Source organism: Giraffa tippelskirchi, chromosome 7 (assembly GCF_054371585.1).
Source record: "Giraffa tippelskirchi isolate mGirTip1 chromosome 7, T2T-mGirTip1v1.2.pri, whole genome shotgun sequence".
In the NCBI taxonomy this organism is placed as follows: domain Eukaryota; kingdom Metazoa; phylum Chordata; class Mammalia; order Artiodactyla; family Giraffidae; genus Giraffa; species Giraffa tippelskirchi.
The window spans coordinates 81,701,970-81,723,337 of record NC_137281.1 but is presented as its reverse complement, the minus strand read 5'-3'; the positions used below and the strand labels follow the sequence as shown (position 1 = coordinate 81,723,337).

Here is a 21,368-nt window from a genome sequence, read left to right as displayed (position 1 = left end):
CTGGAGAATTCCATGGAGTGTATAGTCCACGGGGTCACAAAGAGTCGGACACAAATGAGCGACTTTCACTTTCATCACTTAAAGGAGTGTCAGAAGGAAGGGATGGCAACAAGGGATTTGCTAGAGAGGTTCTGAAGCCTGGAATGGAATGCAACTTTGGTCCTGGATTTGGAGCTTGTTTCTAGAACATTCCTTCTTTCCTAAGATCCCATCCTTGGGATCAGCTTGACCCACTTTATCCTAAGAATGGAATGGGGCAAGCAAGCCTTCAACTCCTGTTAAAGTCAGGAATCCTGGCTGGAAGTTGGGCTATTAACGAACTGGGCAGGAGGTGCCAGAAGGGGCAGGTGGACGCTTTATGGTGTGGATGTGGGGCTGCTTCCCGGCCAGGGGTACCCCAGGGGACAGGAGCTGATGTGCACCCCCCTCCCCAATGTCAGGACGGGATTCTGCTGGGAGCCGTGGGCGCTTATGACTGGAACGGAGCTGTGCTAAAGGAGACCAGCAACGGGAAGGTCATTCCTCTCCGTGAGTCTTACCTGAAGGAATTCCCTGAGGAGCTCAAGAACCACGGCGCCTACCTGGGTAAGAGGCAGGGCTGAGGGGTGGCTGGTGGGCGGTGGGCCAGGAGAGGACTTGGGGGTCCAGCACATGCTCAAACACGAGACGAGGGGCTTGTCCGTGCATAGTCTGTGCTGATTCAAGCACAGTCAGGAGTCATTGCCTCTCCAGGCTGGCATCCAGCATGCCCAGCACCATGCCTGGCTCATCACGGGCTCTCCATTAGTAGATAGAATAAATCAGGGGTCCCCAAGCCAGGCCATGGACCAGGCCATGCAGCAGGAGGTGAGAAAGCAAGCGAAGCTTCATCTGCCACTCCCCATCTCCCCCACATCCCCCATCCGTGGAAAAATTGTCTTTCACAAAACCAGTGCCTGGTGCCAAAAAGATTGCGGACTGCCAGAATAAATGACAAGCAGTCTGACCTGAAATTGTTTCCATTGATGTCTCTAGACTCTCCGGCAGCTGTTGGTATGTTTTCAGAATTGAGTGCAGGAAGTCTGCCTCCCCAAGGCAAAAATGCAAGTTGAGGATGTGCTCAGTTCAGTCCCTCAGTCATGTCCGAATCTTTGCATCGCAATCAAGGAAGAAGTCATCTCCCATTAAGCACCTTAGTGTGAGTGGAAGTCGCTCAGTCGTGTCCAACTCTTCATGACCCCATGGACTATACAGTCCATGGAATTCTCTAGGCCAGAATACTGGAGTGGGTAGCCTTTCCCTTCTCCAGGGGATCTTCCCAACCCAGGGATTGAACCCAGGTCTCCTGCATTGCAGGTGGATTCTTTACCAGCTGAGCCTCAAGGGAAGCTCACCTTAAGGTGGTCGTAAAAAGAAAAGTGTGAGTCATTGACCTGATGGTGACAGGTCCCAGCTGTGAGCCCTTAACCATAGCCCAGTCACCTCCAGCTTTGTAGGAGCAAGCCTCTGCCATTCATGCAGAAAGGGCTGAACCAGAGGAAAGGAGAAGGGCTCCCATTGTCTGTAAGTCTTTCTGAGTTTCTGAACTGAGTCTACCAGCTGTGAAGTTATCACCAATGCAGCCTCAGACCCCACTTCTCCGTGAACTAAGTTGGCATTGGGCCTCTCCATGGCGGGAAGGTCGTTCCTCCTCCCAGAAGACCCTTCATGAGGCCCAACCATGGTCCCTCCTTGGGTGGGAGTTGGGAGGGTGCGCCTTTCTGCTCCTCCTCTCTCTGGGGGTTCAACCAGTGAGGGCACTGTGGGGGATCTCTGGAAGATGCCTCCCTCTGTGCCCCAAGGGAGACGGGGAGTTTGGGGAAGGAGACCGGGAGGCCAGGCTCTCCGCCTCCACACTGGGGAAGCTGATGGACTTCCGGCCCCGGGCCTTCAGGGAGGCTCTCTAGCTTTCAGGGTGGCCTTGCCTGCTGGTCAGAGAGCCACATGGGAACTGCAACCACAGCCAGCAGACAGCAGGGAAGCAGGAAGCTCTCAGCACTGCTTAGAGCTTTGAGAGTCGGCCCTCGCCTGCGCCCAGGACATTCAGCCCCCAGAACCCTCCCATTATCACTGTCCCTCCTTCCGGGGAAGCCCAAAAGCCTGTGGTCAGTGAGAATACTCTCATAACTCTCAGGCTCAACTTAGAAAAAACCCTTGCTCCACCGCACAAGGCTAAGCCTGCTCTACCCTCGTATTTTTGTGATTGCTCTGAATACACGGCCCTGTTCGCCACCCTCCATGCTATATCCTGCTCTCACCTACCCCACTTCCCAGAATACCTTTCCAAGAGTCAAAGATGGTGTATCTAGAACCAGAGTTTCCCACCCTACTGCACCCACACTCCCGGCCACTGTGAGTTGGCTTCTGTGCATCCCGCAGACACTCTGAAAGCAACAGGTGGGACCTGAGAAACAGTTACCCACACATACACAGGCGTGCACACAGGCACACACACACAGCAGAAGGAGCCGCTCATTCCCCAGAAAGCACCCAGGAATTGCCAGCAAGGCCTGACACCCATCTAAAAACTGGGATCCACTCTCCAAATCATCTGGCAGGAAGTAGGATTCTTGGCTTTGCACACCTGCAAGGGTCCCATTTTCAGGAGAGTTGTCTGAGGATGCTGCACAGTCACTCCCCAGAGCTGGGTGCTCGACTGGAAATTCACAGGGACCAGGCACAGATCCCGAGAACATGGATTTGAGGCCTTTCCCAAAGAGCCCCTGGGTTTCCGTCTTGTTCTCTTCTGAGTGGCATACGTGTGTGGATGCAGAGAAGCCTGGGCACTCCCCGCTTTGGGGCTGCAGGAATCCCTGAGACCCCCCACCTACATGCCCTGAGCAGAGCAGTTCCTTGCCTCTGCACAGCCAACCCTTCAGTTTTTGGTGGACCACTTAGCAGGGCATTCTGGTAATGAAGAGGACATTGCTTGGTCCCCAGAGAGACTACCAGAGGGGATCAGAAGCAAAGCCTGACCAATATAAAAAGAAGTATGGCTAGGGTTTGTTCTCTCGCCTCCCTGTTCCCTCATGTGCTCACCTGTAGGGCGAGTGAAGCAGGTGATGTGTATGTTCCAGGTCAGCGATGCCTTTTAGTGACCCCACCTGGCTTCTTTCAATGCCCTCCAGCAGAGGGTGGGCGCAGGGAGCTCCCTGCACCATCCACCAGCCCCTTCCGAGCCCTGCCTCTTCCAGGCCTCCTCAACTGAGCCTGGGAACTACCAACTGCTCAGCCTGCTCTGAATGCTCTCCTTTCAGTGGCCCATCCATGCCGCCAGGCCCTAGTGAGGTCTGCCAGGCCACGGGGCCAGAGACCAGCCTGTTTCCTCCCACGGCAGGGTACACAGTCACATCGGTCGTGTCCTCCAGGCAGGGGCGGGTGTACGTGGCCGGAGCCCCTCGGTTCAACCACACAGGCAAAGTCATCCTGTTCACCATGCACAACAACCGGAGTCTCACCATCCACCAGGCCCTGCGGGGCGAGCAGGTAACGCAGAGGGGGCTGGGGGTGGGGCTGACAAGCGGGACAGACAGGATGGTGAGGCTGGGAGGGACTGCAGCTCAGCTCATCCCTCACAGGACTGTCCCCAGACCCACAAACATCCTTCCTGGCTGGGGGCATATGCCTTCTTTATACCCACCTTGGAGCTGATGCTCCCTCCCCAGAAAGCCAGATCTCAGACCCTGCTGCAGCAACGAGAACCTGGGAGAATTCATGGAGCCCTTGTCTCTGGTGCACTAGCATCAACCATCAGCATCTCTCTGGTCATGTCCAGAGTTCAGGGCTCTGGCAGAGGCAACATCCAGGCTATGACTTCCCAGCTTGGGCTGACAAGGCCCCTAGGCATCTCAAGGGGCACTCATGTTCCTCATGCCACCTCAGTGCTACCAGAAGTGGGAGGAGTCATGCTTCCACCCACAGCAAGGCCCTAGGGCTTCACCAAGATGCCTATTTCTTACCCCCCCTGGAATGGGCACGATGCAGCACAGTACAACTGCCAATGTCACAGCACCGCCCAAGATGTGACGGGCAACTAGGCTGTGCTGCTAAGAGTCTCATGTTAGAAGTTCTTGAATGCACAGTGGAAAGCTATGATTAAAGTCAATGATGGTGAAAAGATCAGGAAACAGGGTTCTGATACAGGTCATTTCAATAGCCCAGGAAAACTGTGGTCCTGAGAAGCAACACAGCTTTTCCAAGGTTATTGGGTAAGATTCACTGGGTGAAGTTCAGAATCCTGGACTCTTGGTGGGGCTGCCTACATTGTGCTACCTCCTGACCCCAAGAACCCCCACACAAGGCCTTGGCCCCTCCTGCCTGGCAGCATCCAGTATCCATGGCACCCTGCGCTGAGCTAAGCCCTGTCCAGGTCCTTCCTGTTATTCTTGGCTTGCCCCTGGTGCTCCAGAGCCTGGGAACAGCCCTGTTTCCTGCCTCTTCTACTGCCCTTGGCCATGAGGACACGCTCTTTGCCAGGTCTAACCTCAATCCCTCTAGCTGCAGGGAGCCATCCTTCCACCATTCCTCTTCCCATCCCAAGGGGCACTGGGGGACCGGGGCGCTGCTCTGGTTCCAGCCTCCACACTGCCTGCCCATACCCCACCCAGGGCCGGCTCTCAGGAATCCAAGGGTAGACCTTGAGAGCCGGAGGGAATTTGCCGAAGAATATATGACATTTTTACTGCCTGGATCTGCCTCCAACATCCAAACAAAAAACCGCAGCACTGAAGGCAACTGAGTTAAATCGATTCCAAATCACCGTGACCCATATGGCTGAGGCCACATGTTTAGACAGAGTCTCCGTCCGCCTCCCTCTTTGCCCTCTGTCTGCCTCTTAATCACTGCATGGAGGCACATCTGTCCCCTCCCCACACCGTGTTGATAATTTCCTTTTTCCCTCTTCTGTATTTTTTTAATCACTCTCCTCAGTTAAAAGCTTTTAATGCTTGAGGATAAATTTCATCTGAAAACACCCCAAGCCGGGAAGGGAGAATCATGGGCTTGGGTGTCAGATGGATCAGAGTTCCAACCCAGTTTGGCTGTGACCGGCCTTCTGACCTTGGGCTAGGTGACTCAAATTCTCTGAGCTTCAGTTCCTTCCCTGTGAAATAAGGACAATGATCTCTCCCAAGACAGCGTGAGGCTGTAAATTGCCTCACACAGGGCCTGTCCTTGGGAAGGGCTCCTTTTCTTTCCTGAGCAACCCCTTGCTCCTATAAACATATATAGAGCACCTCCTGGCGTGTGCCAGGCACGCACACAGGCCTGGAGGGAATGAGACAGGAGCAGCGGCCCCTGCTGGGGGGCGTCTGTGGAGGGGACCAGTGCTGGGGGGAGGAGGACAGGGCTGGGAGAGAGGATGGAGAAGGGGGCCCCATGGCAGGGGATGGAGTGGGGAAGGCCAGGGGCGTCTTTGAACGGGAAGTGACCTGTAGGACGATAGACATGATCTGGAGAGAGGGGAGGAGAAAAGGGTACAGGCTAAAGAAAGGTTTGTGCAGGGAAGCTGGGAAGCCCACCAGGGCAGGGGGCTTTTGGAGAAGAGAAATCACTTAGTATGTTGGGGGGAATGTGGGAGCCAGAGGGTGGGGGACAGAGCCTGGGGAGGTGGGGAGGCCAGTCCAGGAGGGTCACACTGGAGAGTCAGGACATTTCCCCCCAAAGCAAGGAAGGGGCATGGTCAGCTTCTGGAAGCCACTCTAGCTTCTCACAGCAGGGGGCTGGAGGGCTAGCCTGGAGATGGGGGGTCCTTTGGAAGGTGCCTCACCTGGGGAAGAAGCATCGGAGGAGGAGGGAGGTAGATGGATTTGGGACGTGTTTGGCATCCACCAAGTGGACTTGTGGGGAGACTGCAGGTGGGAGAGATGGGAGTGGAGCCGGGGGACCTTTAGGTTTCTAACTGAGTTGGGAGCATGGCACCCAAGGCGAGAGAGGAACACAGGAAGTGCTTAAATACTGAGAAGAAATCACAAGTCACCACCCAAGTTGCTAAGCCCAGAGTTATTTGGAACATAAAATATTGAAGATGAGTTAAATGTCCAACAGAGGACTGATTAAACACGTTTGGCACATGCATAATTTGGAATGTTACACCATATTAGTCAAAGCTATGGCTTTTCCAGTGGTCATGTATGGATGTGACAGTTGGAACATAAAGAAGGCTGAGTGCCAAAGAATTGATGCTTTTGAACTATGGTGTCAGAGAAGACTCTTGAGAGTCCCTTGGACTGCAAGGAGATCAAACCAGTCAATCCTACAGGAAATCAAACGTGAATATTCATTGGAAGGACTGATGCTGAAGCTCCAATACTTTGGCCACCTGATGTGAAGAGCCGACTCATTGAAAAAGATTCTGATGCTGGGAAAGATTGAGGGCAAGAGAAGGGTGCGACAGAGGATGAGATGGTTGGATGGCATCCCTGACTCAATGGACATGAGTTTGAGCAAACTCCAGGAGACAGTGAAGGACGGGGAAGCCTGGCGTGCTGCAGTCCATGGGGTCACAAAGAGTCAGACACAACTTAGCAACTGAACAACAAAAGTTAAATAATGGAAAGTCAAGTGGTGGCGGAATGGTTGAGGAGAAAAGGGTTGGGGGAGAGGGGAGTGGGGCTCATGTTTTCAGCAAAGAGTCTGAGTGGAAGGCTGTCCACTGGTAAGGGGAGGCCTCTCAGCAGCCCAGCCCCATGCCCCTCCGCCATCCCTGTGCCGCAGATAGGCTCTTACTACGGGAGCGAGATCACCTCGGTGGACGTGGACGAAGACGGCGTGACTGACGTCCTGCTGGTGGGCGCGCCCATGTACTTCAGTGAGGGCGGAGAGCGCGGCAGGGTGTATGTCTACAACCTGAGACAGGTACGGAGAGCAGATGCTGGCCAGCTTTCCAGGGGCACCTGACCCATGCCTTGATCAGGTGTCCATGAGGGAAACTGGGAGGCGGAGGCCAGCGCGTGCCTGCAGAGCCAGACTGGAGAGGAGAGGAACCTCCTCTGTCCTTGGGTTTATGTAGCGGGAAAGAAGCAGGGAAACACAGAGGGGATGGTGCAGGCAGAGCGGGTCATGACCCTGAGAGCCCTTTGCCAAATCCCTCTGAGCCTTTTCCTGCCCCTGATTTTGCAGGACCGGTTTGTTTACAATGGAACGTTGAAGGATTCCCACGGTTACCAGAACGCCCGATTCGGCTCCTCCATTGCCTCCGTTCGGGACCTCAATCAAGATTCCTACAACGATGTGGTGGTGGGAGCCCCTCTGGAAGACAACCACGGGGGCGTCATCTACGTCTACCATGGCTTCCAAGGCAGCATCCTGAAGACACCGAAGCAGGTAACGCCCCCTACCCCAACCACCAAAATGAATGGAGCTAGAACTTGGAGTCCTAGCAGCTCATGCCCTGCCCTCACCCAGGAAAGGATTGCTATCTGTCCTAGCTCTATTTGCCTCAAGTTGAAATTAGTCTTAAGACCTTCCCATCACCCCTATGGATACCCTTTCCCTGCTTAACTTCATCTCCCCAACAACAGCAATAACAAAAGCCCCCAAGGACGTGAATCCCACCCATCACATGCTTTCATGTAACTGACTACATGGGGAGAAGACCTGGGGCTTCCCTAATGGCTCAGTGGTAGAGAATCTGCCTCCCAACACAGGAGACGCTGGTTCATTGCCTGGTCCAGGAAGATCCCCTGGAGAAGGAAGTGGCAACCCACTCCAGTATTCTTGCCTGGGAAGTCCCATGGACAGAGGAGCCTGGAGGGCTACAATCCATGGGGTTGCAAAGAGTCGGACACAGCTGAACAAATGAACAGAGAAGGCCTATGTGGGCTCCTCTTCTCTGGAAATGCCTCAGGCTAGAAATACTGCTGTACCCAAAAGTGAGCCATCCCAAGCGCCTTCCCCTCAGGGTCATCACTTCTGCCTTTTATTAGTAAGATAGTCTAATACACCACACGTAGAGATAGTGATGGGTTACTTGCCATGTAATGTGTATTTATATCCCGTGGGGAATTCCTTTCTTAAATAGTTGATGTACAATATTATATAAGTTACAGATGTACGTCAGAGTGGTTCACAATTTTTAAAGGTTATATTCCATGTATAGTTATAAAATATTGGCTATATCCCCTGTGTTGTATAATATATCTTCATAGCTTATTGAGTTTATACATAATAGTTTGTATCTCTTACCTCCTACCCCATCTTTCCCCCCTTTCCCTCTTCAGTGGAGAACCCTTTTATGACACATTATTTTGATCCAAAAGAATGACTTAATGGTAGAAATTTCAGGTTCCAAAACAGACGAAGAGAGGAGATAGCTTTGGGCTGAGGAAGTTTCCTGATAGTTTCAAACAGGCTGTCTCCAGGGCTCCCAGTTGTATCTACTCCTTAGGGTGCCCACACCCAGCTCTTTCCTTCCACTTCCTACAGAGAATCACCGCCTCAGAGCTGGCTCCTGGCCTCCAGTATTTTGGCTGCAGCATTCACGGGCAACTGGACCTCGATGAGGATGGACTTGTGGACCTGGCAGTGGGCGCGCTTGGCAACGCCGTGATTTTGTGGTTGGTTCCCCCATTTTTCACGATTCTTGGCCCCTCTTGAGGGTCCTGATGGATACAGGGTTTAAAAGACATGCTTTAGACTCTTTGTCTTTTGTCTTTAAACACTGTCGGCCAAATTCACCCTATTCTTATCCCGTTGTGACTACAAATTTCCTTTTTATGGAATCACTGTAAGTTATTTTGAAGTCCAAATCCCTCTTCTCAGTGGGGTTCAGAGATTTTAGAGCTATTTAGTGGCTAAAAACCCCCTTTGACTTTTTCCTAAAAGTTCTGATTACCGGGACATTTCTCCCACTTGGCTTCTCTTAAAGGGACAAGCTGAGGATATTCTCCTCAGCTGGGAGGATCTCCTTCTCCCCTAGTGTGAAAGATTTCTTTCCTCCAAACCCCTTCTGACCCCTGGTTTCCTTTCTCGGGGCCTCATTTCTGTACCATTCCATCAGATATTTGTCCTGCATTTGTACTTGGGGTCTGTGTTAAGCAATGGTCAGCAACTTAAAAAAAAAGGCTTTCTAAAAGTCCATCTATTCTACCATGTGATGTGTCAGCTACTTTTTGAGCCAAAAAAAACTTTAATTTGAGCTAATTTTCTATATGTTGATACTTTTATTATAAATACAATAACTTAAAGAAAATTTGTGAAATAAATTACTCATAGTTTTGTCACCTTAACATTACCACTATTAATATTTTGGCATATTTCCCTACCAGTCTTTTACCATCTGCATATAATTTTATATAAGTGCAATCACATTTTTCATACAACTTAAGAAAGATATTAAACAGAGATAGCTGATGACTTCACGGGGAGAATCTTTATGATCTTGGTCGTCAAGAATATTACGTTCCACTCAGGAAATGTCTTAGTCCAGGTTCCCTAGAAAACAGAGCCTGAGGCTAAAGCTTGTATGCCTGTGCTGCTGTGGGAGGGGCTTCAGTCCCAGAAGCAGAAGTGAGGGTCCAGGGAAACTAAAGCAGGAGAGGAGGAGAGGGATTTGAGAGGCAAGTACCTAAAGAACTGCAGACTCACGCTCCGGGCAGCTCCCTGCTCCAGCATCTCCAGAGAGGCAAAAAGAATACAGCCTCTGATTCCTGCAACAGCCCCTTGGGAGGGGAGCAACGGGGAGCAGTGTATCTGCGAGCTCCTTGTGTCCCCCCAGTGCCATGGCCCAAGTGTCAGCTGCCCCACCCCTCTGAGCAGCATTGAGGAAGCGGGGTCTCTGCAGGTCCAGCCCAGCAGTTGCACTGGCGCCACAGCCTGTCTCTCTTTGAAGTCCTTCTCCTCAGGTGGGGATCTTAGGTCTTTGGTAGTGACAGGAGCTTGGGCTAAATGTATTCACTGCTTTGGTTCTAGCCAGGAAACAAGACAGGTGAACAAGGCCCAGGTTAGGGGGTAGACATTGTCTCCCGAGTCTGTAGGGCAACACATAAACTAAGTTCTTTACAGGAAACAAGATTCGCATACATCAGAAGAATCGGTCCCACAGAGTGGATTCATTCAAGCCCTAGCTTGTGATGTCTAAACCTAAGTGCCACCTGAGTGGTGCTGAAACTGTGGGCTGGAGCCCTCTAGGGAAAATTTAGAGTCAAACTCCCTGGATCTCGAACATGACTGCCATGAGCATCACCTGGGAGCTTTTAAACCTCTCCTTACCCAGGCTTTACCCAGACCACTGAAAGTAGAATTTCTAGGTCAAGGACTCAGGCATATAAAAACTCTCCAGGTATTTGCTTGCAGTAGGCACCTAAGTCTGAGAACCACTGATATAAGCCATTATATTTGCACAACATTCTGCAATGTCGAAGGGCATTCTCACTTACGTACTTTGATTCTCACAATTCCCCATCAGATCACGTGATCTGTCCAGTAGGAGCCAAGACTCAAACCTACTCTTCTCACTCCACAGCACAGAGGAGGCGCCATCCCCCTTGCACTAAGAAGAGCAGGGTATCAGCACAGATAATCATGCTAAAACTCTGAAGCATGTAAAGCACACTACACTTGTTTCTTTTTATATAAATGCATGGTTTGGAGAGGCAATAGTTTCCTTCCCTAACTCTTTTTGACTTAGTCAATACGAGAGTAAATTCGTGTTTCCTTCACTGCCTGGATGGGGCAGTGTTGGGATGGGTGGATGAGTGGGGAGTCTTAGAACTGTGAGTTGTTTTCTCCTTTGGCTGCACATTGGAATCACCCGGGGTGCTTTAACACCCACGTTCTCCAAAGTGTGGTCCAGGTACCAACAGCACTAACATCACCTGAGAGCTTGCTAGAAATACCAGGCCTGCTTTTAACAAGATCCCCAGGAAATGTGCAAATATATTAAAGTCTGGGAAGCATTGCTTTAAGACATGTTGATGCTGATTCTGGTTTGATTTGACATGGAGAGCAATTTGGGGATCAGGATTTTTTAATTTTTATTTTATGTTAGAGTATAGTTGATTTACAATGTCATGTTTCAGGTGTACAGCAAAGTGATTCGGTTATACATATACATATGTCCATTTTTTTTAGAGATTTTTCCCGCAGAGGTTATTATAGAATATTGAGTTTCCAATGCTATACAGTAGGGCCTTGTTGATTATTTTATATATAGTACTATATCTATGTTAATCCCAAATATTTCCAGTTTATCTCTCCCCTCCATCTTTACCATTTGGTAACTGTAAGTTTGTTTTTAAAGTCTGTGAATCTGTTTCTGTTTTGTAAATAAGTTCATTTGTATCTTTCTTTAGATTCCACATATGAGTGATATCTTATGATATTTGTTTTTCCTCTGACTTCACTTAATATGGTAATATCTAGGTCCATCCACATTGCTGCAAATGGCATTATTTCATTATTTTTTATGGCTGAGTAATATTCCATTTTATATTCCATATATATGTATGCATATACACTACATATTCCTTATCCATTCATTTGTTGATGGACATTCAGGTTGCTTCCTTGTCTTGGCTATTGTAAACAGTGCTGCAGTGAACACTGGGCTGCATGCATCTTTTTGAATTATGGTTTTCTTTGGATATATGCCCAGGAGTGGGACTGCTGGATCATGTAGTAGTTCTATTTTTAGTTTTTTAAGGAACCTTCATACTGGTGTACCAATTTATATTACCATCAACAATGAAGGAGGGTTCCATTTTCTCCCCACCCTCTCTGGCATTTACTGTCTGTAGATTTTTTTGAAGATGCCATCCTGACCAGTGTGAGGTGATACCTCATTGTAGTTTTGGTTTGCATTTCTCTAGTAATTAGAAATGTTAAACATCTCTTATTGTGCTTTTTGGCCATCTGTATGTCTTCTTTGAAGAAATGTCTATTTAGATCTTCTGCTCATTTCTTGATTGTGTTGTTTGCTTTTTTGATATTGAGCTGCATGAGCTATTCGTATATTTTGGAGATTAATCCCTTGTCAATCACTTCATTTGCAAATATTTTCTTCCATTCTGTGGGTTGTCTTTTTTTGTTTATGATTTCCTTTGCTAGGCAAAAGCTTTTAAGTTTAATTAGTCTCATTTGTTTATTTTTGTTTTTATTTTCATTACTCTAGGAAGTGGATCCAAAAAGATATTACTGTAATTTATGTCAAAGAGTGTCCTGGTTGTGTTGTCCTGTAACATAGGAAAACATCTTGAAATATTTTCACAAGAAAACACAAATCTTACATTTGGATCTTTAATCCATTTTGAGTTTATTTTTGTGTTTGGTGTTAGAGAATATTCTAGTTTCAGTTTTTTTGCATGTATCTGTCCAGTTTTCCTGGCACCATTTATTGAAGAGACTGTCTTTTCTCCACTGTATATTCTTGCCTCTTTGTCATAGATTAATTGACCATAGGGATTCCCTGGTAGCTCAGCTGGTAAAGAATCCACCTGCAATGCAGGAGACCCCAGTTCAATTCCTGAGTCGGGAAGATCTGCTGGTGAAGGGATAGGCTACCCATTCCAGTATTTTTGGGCTTCTCTGGTGGCTCAGCTGGTAAAGAATTGACCATAGGTGTGTGGATTTATTTCTGGGCTTTTTTTCATGTTCCGTTGATCTATATTTCTGTTTTTGTGCTAATACCATGCTGTTTTGATTACTGTAGCTTTGTAGTATAGTCTGAAGTCAGGGAGCCTGATTCTTCCAGCTGTTTTTCTTTCTCAGAATTGCTTTGGCTATTTGCGGTCTTTTGTACTTCCATACAGTTTTTAAAATGTTTTGTTCTAGTTCAGGCATCAAGAGTTTTTAAAGCTCTCCAGATTACTATAATGGACATTGATGTGATGAGGAAGCAAAAGGATGTCAGTATGGTCTATAGCGAGCACAGCCCCTAGGAAAATGACAAAGGGTTGCCTTGAGAGGCTATGAGATTACTTAGCCTGCCTTTCATCTACTTGTGCACATTTTTGCCCAATCCTGTGACACCAGAGCCCCTCTCTGCAGGCCCCACCACCACCTCACCCTCCAGTGGTGGTTTTAGAGATCCCATTCCATCTGGCTCTCCACCTTCCCCCAGGTCCCAGCAGGGCAGCCTTGCACCCTGCCCACCCCTCCTTCTCTCCCTCCTCCTGCAGGTCACGCCCTGTGGTTCAGATCAATGCCAGCCTCCACTTTGAGCCATCCAAGATCAACATCTTTCACAGGGATTGCAAACGCAGCGGCAGAGATGCCACCTGCCTGGCTGCCTTCCTCTGCTTCACGCCCGTCTTCCTGGCACCCCATTACCAAACTGCAACAGTTGGTAAATCTGGCCCCGCCCCACTCCCCCAGCTCCAGTCTCTCCCCTGAGGACTTTGTATTTGCTCTGTTTCTAAATCTGGGCTTTTGCTGAAATGGGTTTTGAGTGCCAGGTCACACCTAGAGCCACATTTGATGACTTCTAGATGCCCATTCAGTGCTCTCATTCCAAAGGGCAGAGAAGGGATCTCATGCCTGGGAGAGGATGGCAGTGAGCAGGGGTGACCAATGTGGGAGAGGCTGGGGAAGGTGGAAACAGTCAGAGATAGTGTTTGAATCAGAACAGGGGACCAGAAGCAGTCCAATAGCTTAGGGTGTAGAAGCTGTGAAGTCAGATTCAGAGAAAGAGTCAGACCCATGAAGGATCTGAAACAGGGGATCAGGTGGATAAAGACCCAAGTAGCAGTGGTTTCTGCTCAAAGTGAGCTTGAGTCCACAGCAGGACAGTTTCCTTCTGAGGGTCCTTCACTCTCAGCCAAGGCTGGGATCAGACACTGGCTGGTGACAGCCCTGGGCCCAGTCATCTCCAGCAAGTGGCAGCTCCAGGTTCCAGGACCAGACTAGGTCAGTGCAAGAAACTGGGGCCACAGAGAGCTTCTCAGCCACGGAGGACCGATCAGATGATTTAAAAAAACGGGTGTTCCAGAAGAAATATAAGAACAAAGGCAAGCCTGGGTGGTGGTGTCCTTCTTTCAGCTTCTATGAAAGGAGAATAATACCAAGAACCTGGCACACCCAGAGTGCTGCTGGGGTACCAGAGAAGGGGCTGGACTTTTCTTACATTTAGCAAAAGATCAACCCAGATGAAAGGGAGGAGAATGCAGTCTTTAACCTCAGAACAGTCCAAGGTTTGAGGAGCTGGCGGGCAGGGCCTGGCCAGTCCCCCCTTGTGTGATGGGAACTGCCACCTGCAGACACTCAGATCCAGGCCTGACAGGATCCCAGAGCTGAGATTGAGACCTGGGAAAGTGACAGGAGAGGTGCAGAGCTGTGTTGACTCCAGAAGGGGCTCAAATGGGGGCATCACCATGATGCCCATACTGTCTCCTTACCTCTTCCACTGCATTCACTCTCCCCTCCATCTCTTCCTCTTTCTTTATCCCTTCACTGTCAATTCAATCTTCCTTTCTCCTTCTTCCTCTTCTCTTTAGTTCCTTCCTTTGCCTTTTCTCACTGTATTGCTTGCTCTCCATGTGGGAGTTTCCTGCCTACACTGAGCCTTATCAGGGGAGAGGAGTAGCTCTTCCTTGGCCAGCCTGGAGGGCTTCCTGGAGGAGGCTGACTTTCCAAAGGCTATTTGTAAAGGGAAGTAAACAGTCTTTGGTGGAAATGTGGCTCCACCTCCATAGTCTTGCCTTCTCCTTCCTCCAGGCATCAGGTATAATGCCACCATGGATGAGAGGCGGTACACACCGCGGGCCCACCTGGATGAGGGCGGCGACCGGTACACCAACAGGGCCGCCCTGCTCTCCTCTGGCCAGGAACACTGTGAGCGGATCAATTTCCACGTGCTGGTGAGCCGGATGCCCTGCAGCCCCAGAAGCAGAGCCCAGGCTCCTCCAGGAAGAGAACAGAGCTGGAGGAGGTGCTGCCATGGAGAGGCAGAGAGCTCAGCTGGTGCCAGGCTGGTGCTAAGCCCCTAGCAGACCTCAGGAGGCCAGCAGGGAGCAGTGTCCTTGACCTTGGCCACCCACGCTCATACCCTAGAGCAGAGGCCACTGGGTCACACTGCTTCCCCACCTCACTGGGACCCTCCTCTGAAATCCCCTTTGCCATCTCCCGAATGCCCACCACTGCTTAAGCAGGGGGTGAAATCCAAGGAGGGAGGTGGGCTCAGTGATGTCTTGCAGAGAGGATAGGGGTCAAGGGCCAAGGCTCAGAAGGAAGGGATAAGCAGGCATCAGCTAAAAAGGAAGACCAAGGAATGTGGACCAGTGGCATGAAGAGGCTGGGGGGAGGAACAGAGGCCAGCCTGGCAGAGGGGGGAACCAGTGGGGGCCAATTCCTCCACCCAGAAACTCCAGACAACCAGCCACAGCTCCAGCCTTGGAGACACAGGCAGGGGACACTCAGAGCCCACCTGGCCTCAGGATCCAGTGGGCAAAGATCAGAAACATAAGGAGTCCTAGTGTCTGCTAATGTGTTGCCCCTATGATGTGTCTGTGTTCTCAAAGTGGGGTCCCCAGCCCAGCAGCAGCAGCATTATCTGGGAACTTATTAGATATGCCTTAACACAAGGAAGCCACTCATGTCAAGGTTTGGGCTCCATGAGATTCAGGAATTTTTCATTCAGCTCTAAGCATCCCCTGAATGCCCCTATTTATGTGTCTTCTTTCATTGATTTGACATGTTTATTAAGCCTTGTCACAGTGCTAGGACAGTGCTAAGAGGCCTCTGAGGGGCTAGGACTAATACAGAATCACATAGTTTGGATGCTATGCAAGAGTGTCAGTAACAGTCTGAACAGAGTGTGGGCACGTGTTGCTGCCTGGCTTCCTAGAGGCTGGGGGTTGAAGATACAGGTTCCCAGCCTTGAAGGATGAGCCGGAGTTGGTAGAACATGCAGGCAGTGGGGCTGGCATACACGGACCCAAGGGCCCTTTCCAGGAGGCACGCACGCCAGCTACAGACCCATCTGGGAACCTCTGTCCACCCACAGATGCTGAGGCTCCATGGACTCATGCTCAAGGCTGACAAGTTGCTGTTTTCCCAGCTTAGGGAGATGACAGTTCTCTCTCAGCGGCCCTGGCCCAGATATGAATGTTCCCTCTGCCTTCACCCCATCCTCATCTCCTCCCACACAGGACACCGCTGACTACGTGAAGCCAGTGACCTTCTTGATCGAGTATTCCCTGGAGGACCTCGACTACGGCCCCATGCTTGATGATGGCTGGCCCACGACCCTCAGGGTCTCGGTATGTCCTGGCACCCAGGGAAGCAGCTCTGGCACATACCCCACCCCAGCCCTCACCTCCTCCCAGAATCCCAGGCTTTGTGAGGGCACAAATGAGTTCTTCTCCTACTGCACCTTCCCATCTCCTGCCCCACAGACCCCCAGCATGTCCTTCCCTCCTTCCTCATGACCTGTGCTGAGCAGTTTCTTAAGGGTAGGGACCCAGCCTTCGAGGTTTCCTGTATCCCCAGCAGACGGTGAGCCCGGCGTGGCTCCTGAGAGTCACAGGACCAGAGGGACTTTAGTTCTCAGTGGCCAGCTCCCTCATTTACGGATGAGGACACTGGAGGCCAGAGAGCGATTCAACCACAGAGCCTGGCCCGCGCTGGTTGGTTGATCGACTTACTGACAGTCCTCCCAGTTCCAGGTATTCCAAAAATAAGTCATTTTAGCCTCATCAATGGCTCTGCACACCGCTCCATCCACATTTTTCAATCCCTGGCTCTAGGAGTATTGGAATTGTCTGGTATCTAGTATTCAGATGCTCCCTACATCTGCAACTCCGTATAAATCCCACACAAAGAAAACGTCAGTTATCAGTTCTATCTAATCTGTTCTAGGAGAGCAGGCAAAATAAACCCTGAGGATCTAGGAAACAACTTTCAAATATGCCACAGTGGTCTTAAGACCATGACCCGTGAGTTCCAGCCTCTACACACCGTCTCTGAGAATTGCATAGAACCCAGCCAGCAAACAACAATCTCAGAATTACTCACATGCTTGCTTGTGTTTCTCCGACATAAAAGCACTGTGTAGTCAACAGCAAGGTTTCTGAAGATCTCTGTTCTCATTCTCCCCCATCAGCCTCCCCCAGCTCCTTCCTCTTCCCAGAGCTGCCACATTTCACCACCTACCACCCACCTTCACACCTTCCCTCTTCTCCTGATTCTGAGTCACAAATGTGTAAGTGAAAGTGTCTGAAAATGCAATTCAGGAGAGGGGGTGATACTGGCCTGGCAAGGCTGGAATCCTTCTCAGTGAGCTGGGAAAAGCTGGATACACTAAATCTTAGTATTTTCCCCATCACAGTCATTACAAAGCCACTACAGCTCATGAGTGGGTATGAGCCACTCATTCTATAAGCTTATTGAAGCCCATGGCAAGATGAATGGGCAAGGTATTCTCTGATGCTGATGATACGGATGCAAGGTGGTGATCAAGGTCATAGGCCAGGTCAGAATAGGAATAAGCTCATAGGAAGTGTCATCATGCAGTCAGATGATAGGGAGAGGAAATTCCTGGAGGAGGTGGCCTTCTCCTGGTCCTTTAACAGACATGAGATAGGGACAACAGGCTTTTATTCCAGGAAAGCTGACAGCATAGCCAAGGTGTGGATGTGGAAACAAGCAGGATGAAGGGATGTGTAAAGAAAAGATGAGAAATAGAGCTGAAACAGTCAGTCTGGGCATATTACCAAGGGCTTTGGATAGCAGCTAAATGTCTAAAAATCTTGTTAATATAGATTTCTAGCCTCCAGCAAATTAGAAGCATTCTTCCCATCTCTCTGCTGCAAGTCCTTATTTAGCTTCTCCTCAATGCCCAGCACTATTCTAGTACCATAAAATCTTGCCTCTGGGGAGAGTGAGCCATTCCATACAATTGAGTGTAACAGATGCTTATCGTGTTAAATTATCCCTTTTAATCAAGTGGATAGAAATTTTTCCGAGGGTTATTCTATAGTTTTCACACTTAAACAGTATGCTGGGCAGGGGTGGGGCGTATTTCATTGGAGACTTGAAATCACCAAGGTGAACGCAGAAGCTAGAATACAGTGAAGCCCCCTGAGGGCTTCCGAAGTGTCTGGAGTTTTGTCCTGTCATTGAATGCCTCACTTTGCCCTCCTTTGTATGGCTCTGCTGTCTTCCTTGCTGGCTGCTTCAAGCTACAAATCCACCAGGGATGGGGAAGCTGAGAAGCAGGCTTGATAGAAACATGTCTAAATCAAGAATACATGGATCTGAGAGAGGGCTTCCCTGGTGGCTCAGACAGTAAAGAATCTGCCTGCAATGCAGGAGACCTGGGTTTGATCCCTGGATGGGGAAGATCCCCTGGAGAAGGGAATGGCAACTCACTCCGATATTCTTGCTTTGAGAATCCCATGGACAGACGAGCCTGGCGGGCTACAGTCCATGGGGTCACAGAGTCAGACATGACTAAGCAACTAACACTTTCAGGGAGCTCCCCTCTAAGAAGTCAGTGACTATAAGATACACCTGGCCTCTGTGACACCAGCTTCCCCTCCCTTGATCTAGGCCGTGCTCCTCAGTTTCACCACTCAGCTCCAGACTTGAACACTCACCCACCCACTGAGCACTTCTCCCTGGATGGGTCACAGGCACTTCAAACTGATCTTCTCCACATAACCACTCCATTTATAAATAAATGGTGTAGCCGTCTTTTCAGACACTCAAAAGGAAACTTGCCAACATATGGGACCCTTTTCTCCCTTAGTCCTGATGAACTCCAGGTCCTGCTGCTCTGCCTCTGAGGTTCCTAACCTGTTTCCCACTCTGCACATCCACGACCACACCAACACCATCGTCATCTCTTACGTGAACATTGCAGCAGCCTCCTCAGTAGGGTCTTCAACATGCACGTCTAGGAGGACAGTCCCAGCTGAAAGCAGTCAGTGATTCCTATCAGTTGCAAAATACCATACCCACGACGCTGTAGGACATGACTCCAGCCATCTCTCCATCTCCTGCACCCCTTACTACAGCAACACTAAGTAACCATTATTCCCCAAACTTACCATGTTGCCTCATGCCTCAGGCCCTTTGCACAGACTTGTCCTTCTTCCCAGACTACCCTCTCCCTGGTCTGTCCAGTTAACTCAGTCCTCCTTTGGAACTCTGACCTACTGTCACTTCTCTGAAGCCTTCTCAACCACCATGGGCCAAGATTAGTTTCCTCCCTCTGCCTCTTCTATTTCTCATACAGATTTTGCATATTTCACACTGTAATTATTTGTTCACACACCCATCTTCCCCATGAGTTGAGAGCAGAGGCTGTATATTCCTCATTCTTTACCCCCAGAACCAGAGAGCTTCCTCCCCACAGTAGACACTCAATCAGTGTTGACTGGCACCAGGTAAGTGGGTGTTCTGCGCTGGTACCTTGATTAGAGGATTGAAGGGGACCCAGGATGAGTTGAGTTTTGAGCCATGTTCTAAAGAAAGGACTGTCTATGCCAAACTATGATCAAAAGCAACATGATATCTGTGAAAAGGGCAGAAAAAACAAAGCCTGTGTCTAGTGCCACAGAGAGAGGAGCTGGTGTTCTGTGAGGGTAAGGGATAACCCACAGACAGGGACTGGAGGCTGTGGGTGCCCTTTCCAGTCACCCATACCTGCCTCTCCCTGGCCCAGGTGCCCTTCTGGAACGGCTGCAATGAGGATGAGCACTGTGTCCCTGACCTCCTGCTAGATGCCCGCAGCGACCTGCCCACAGCCATGTGAGTTGGTTCCTCCCCCTCTCCACCCTGACTCCTTTTGCTCCCCTGCTGGTGGATCTGGGCTTAGAGGGCCCTGGATGACAATCTTGCACACGCGTCTCATAGGCAACAAGGACCAAACATTGAACTTGGAGCATGGGTCTAGCTTAGGCTCTGCCTCTAACTCCTGTGTGACCTCAGGGAAATGCCTAACCCTTTCTGGGCCTAAGTGATCACCTCTGTAAAATGGATAGTTAGTCTAATCCAACCTCCTCAAACTTTGTTTAGAAAAAGAATCCTTTCTACACTATAAAGCTGAGTAAAGGTGGAGACTGAGGACCTAGCGTTCTCAGTGTTCATTGTGCATCCCCCAGACTAGGTGACTTATAAGGTCCTTGGACTGACCACTTGGGCTCAATGCTAAGGAGTTAGCAGGAGATGAACAGGGTGATCACAATCCCCTGGAAGAAATAAACTAGCAGACAAGGAAAAATAATGATCCTATTTTAAATCTATGTAATGTATTTTCAAAAAATTTATGCTCAACTTTTATTCAACTAGAGAAGATTAGATAAGAAACATATACTATAAATGGAAATAGTATAACATGAATATGTATATATATATAAACAAGTATCTACTGTATAGCACAGGAAACTGTATTCGTATCTTGTAATAAGGACTTCTCTGGCAGTCCAGTGGTTAAGACTCTGAGCTCTCGATGTGGTGGGTACCGGTATGATCCCTGGTCAGGGAACTAAGACCCTACATGCTGCTTGGCACAGCCAAAAAAAGTGTGTGCGTGTGTGTGTATGTATATGTATAAAACCTATAAAGGAAAAGAATCTGAAAGAGAACATATATAACTGAATCATTTTGCTGTACACCTAAAACAAACACAACATTGTAAATCAACCACACTCAATTAAAAATACAAATAATAAAACAAACAAATAATAGAAATAGTACAGCCAAACCTTGTAAAAAGGTGTAGACACAGAGATTCTAACCAGCTGGGCTAATAATCAGGATTGTCTCTGTATTGAGCTCTGAGCTGCCTGGTAGCCAAAGCCAAAAGGGAAACATGCTGATTGGAGCAGTGATGCATGCACAGCGAGGTCTACCTGTGCTTTCCCCAGCCCATGTGGCTGATCCCTGCCCGTCTCTTTCCCTCAGGGAGTACTGCCAGAGGGTGCTGAGGAAGCCTGTCCAGGACTGCTCTGCATACACACTGTCCTTTGACACCACGGTTTTCATCATAGAGAGCACACGGCGGCGAGTGGCAGTGGAGGCCCTGCTGGAGAACAAGGGTGAGAACGCCTACAGCACCGTCCTAAACATCTCCCAGTCAGCAAACCTGCAGTTTGCCAGCTTGATCCAGAAGGTAAGATCTTGGTGGCCTGCCTGAGGGGAAGGGCAGGAGCAGGAGAGGAGGGTTCCAAGTAGGGGGACTGACTGCCCCTTAGAATCACCTAGGAGCTTAGAGATCTCTGTGTTTGGACTTCTGCCAGACATTCTCATTGATATGGTCTGGGTGGGCCTGGGTCAGTCTGCTATTAAAGCTTCCCGGTGATGTCAGTGTGTAGCCAGGGCTGAGAACCAGGGGGAAGGGCAGTCTGAGCCTTTCGGAACCAAGGACAGAAATATCCTTCAGCCTGCACCCTTGGCCCTTGTTAGGGACACAC

At 49.6% G+C, this 21,368-nt stretch overlaps 1 protein-coding gene across 3 annotated transcripts in view; it reads left to right on the top strand.

Annotated features, from left to right (window-relative positions):
• ITGA11 (integrin subunit alpha 11) overlaps positions 1-21,368 on the top strand; it is a 134,500-nt gene that overhangs the window by 96,638 nt on the left and 16,494 nt on the right. For all 3 annotated transcript variants that reach the window (XM_081511891.1, XM_081511889.1, XM_081511890.1), the window contains exons 11-20: positions 441-585; positions 3,356-3,504; positions 6,733-6,873; positions 7,138-7,341; positions 8,443-8,573; positions 13,134-13,300; positions 14,668-14,810; positions 16,101-16,211; positions 19,619-19,704; positions 20,860-21,067. In XM_081511891.1, the coding sequence (XP_081368017.1) occupies positions 441-585; positions 3,356-3,504; positions 6,733-6,873; positions 7,138-7,341; positions 8,443-8,573; positions 13,134-13,300; positions 14,668-14,810; positions 16,101-16,211; positions 19,619-19,704; positions 20,860-21,067 (1,485 nt within the window). The remainder of the gene's footprint in view (positions 1-440; positions 586-3,355; positions 3,505-6,732; positions 6,874-7,137; positions 7,342-8,442; positions 8,574-13,133; positions 13,301-14,667; positions 14,811-16,100; positions 16,212-19,618; positions 19,705-20,859; positions 21,068-21,368) is intronic.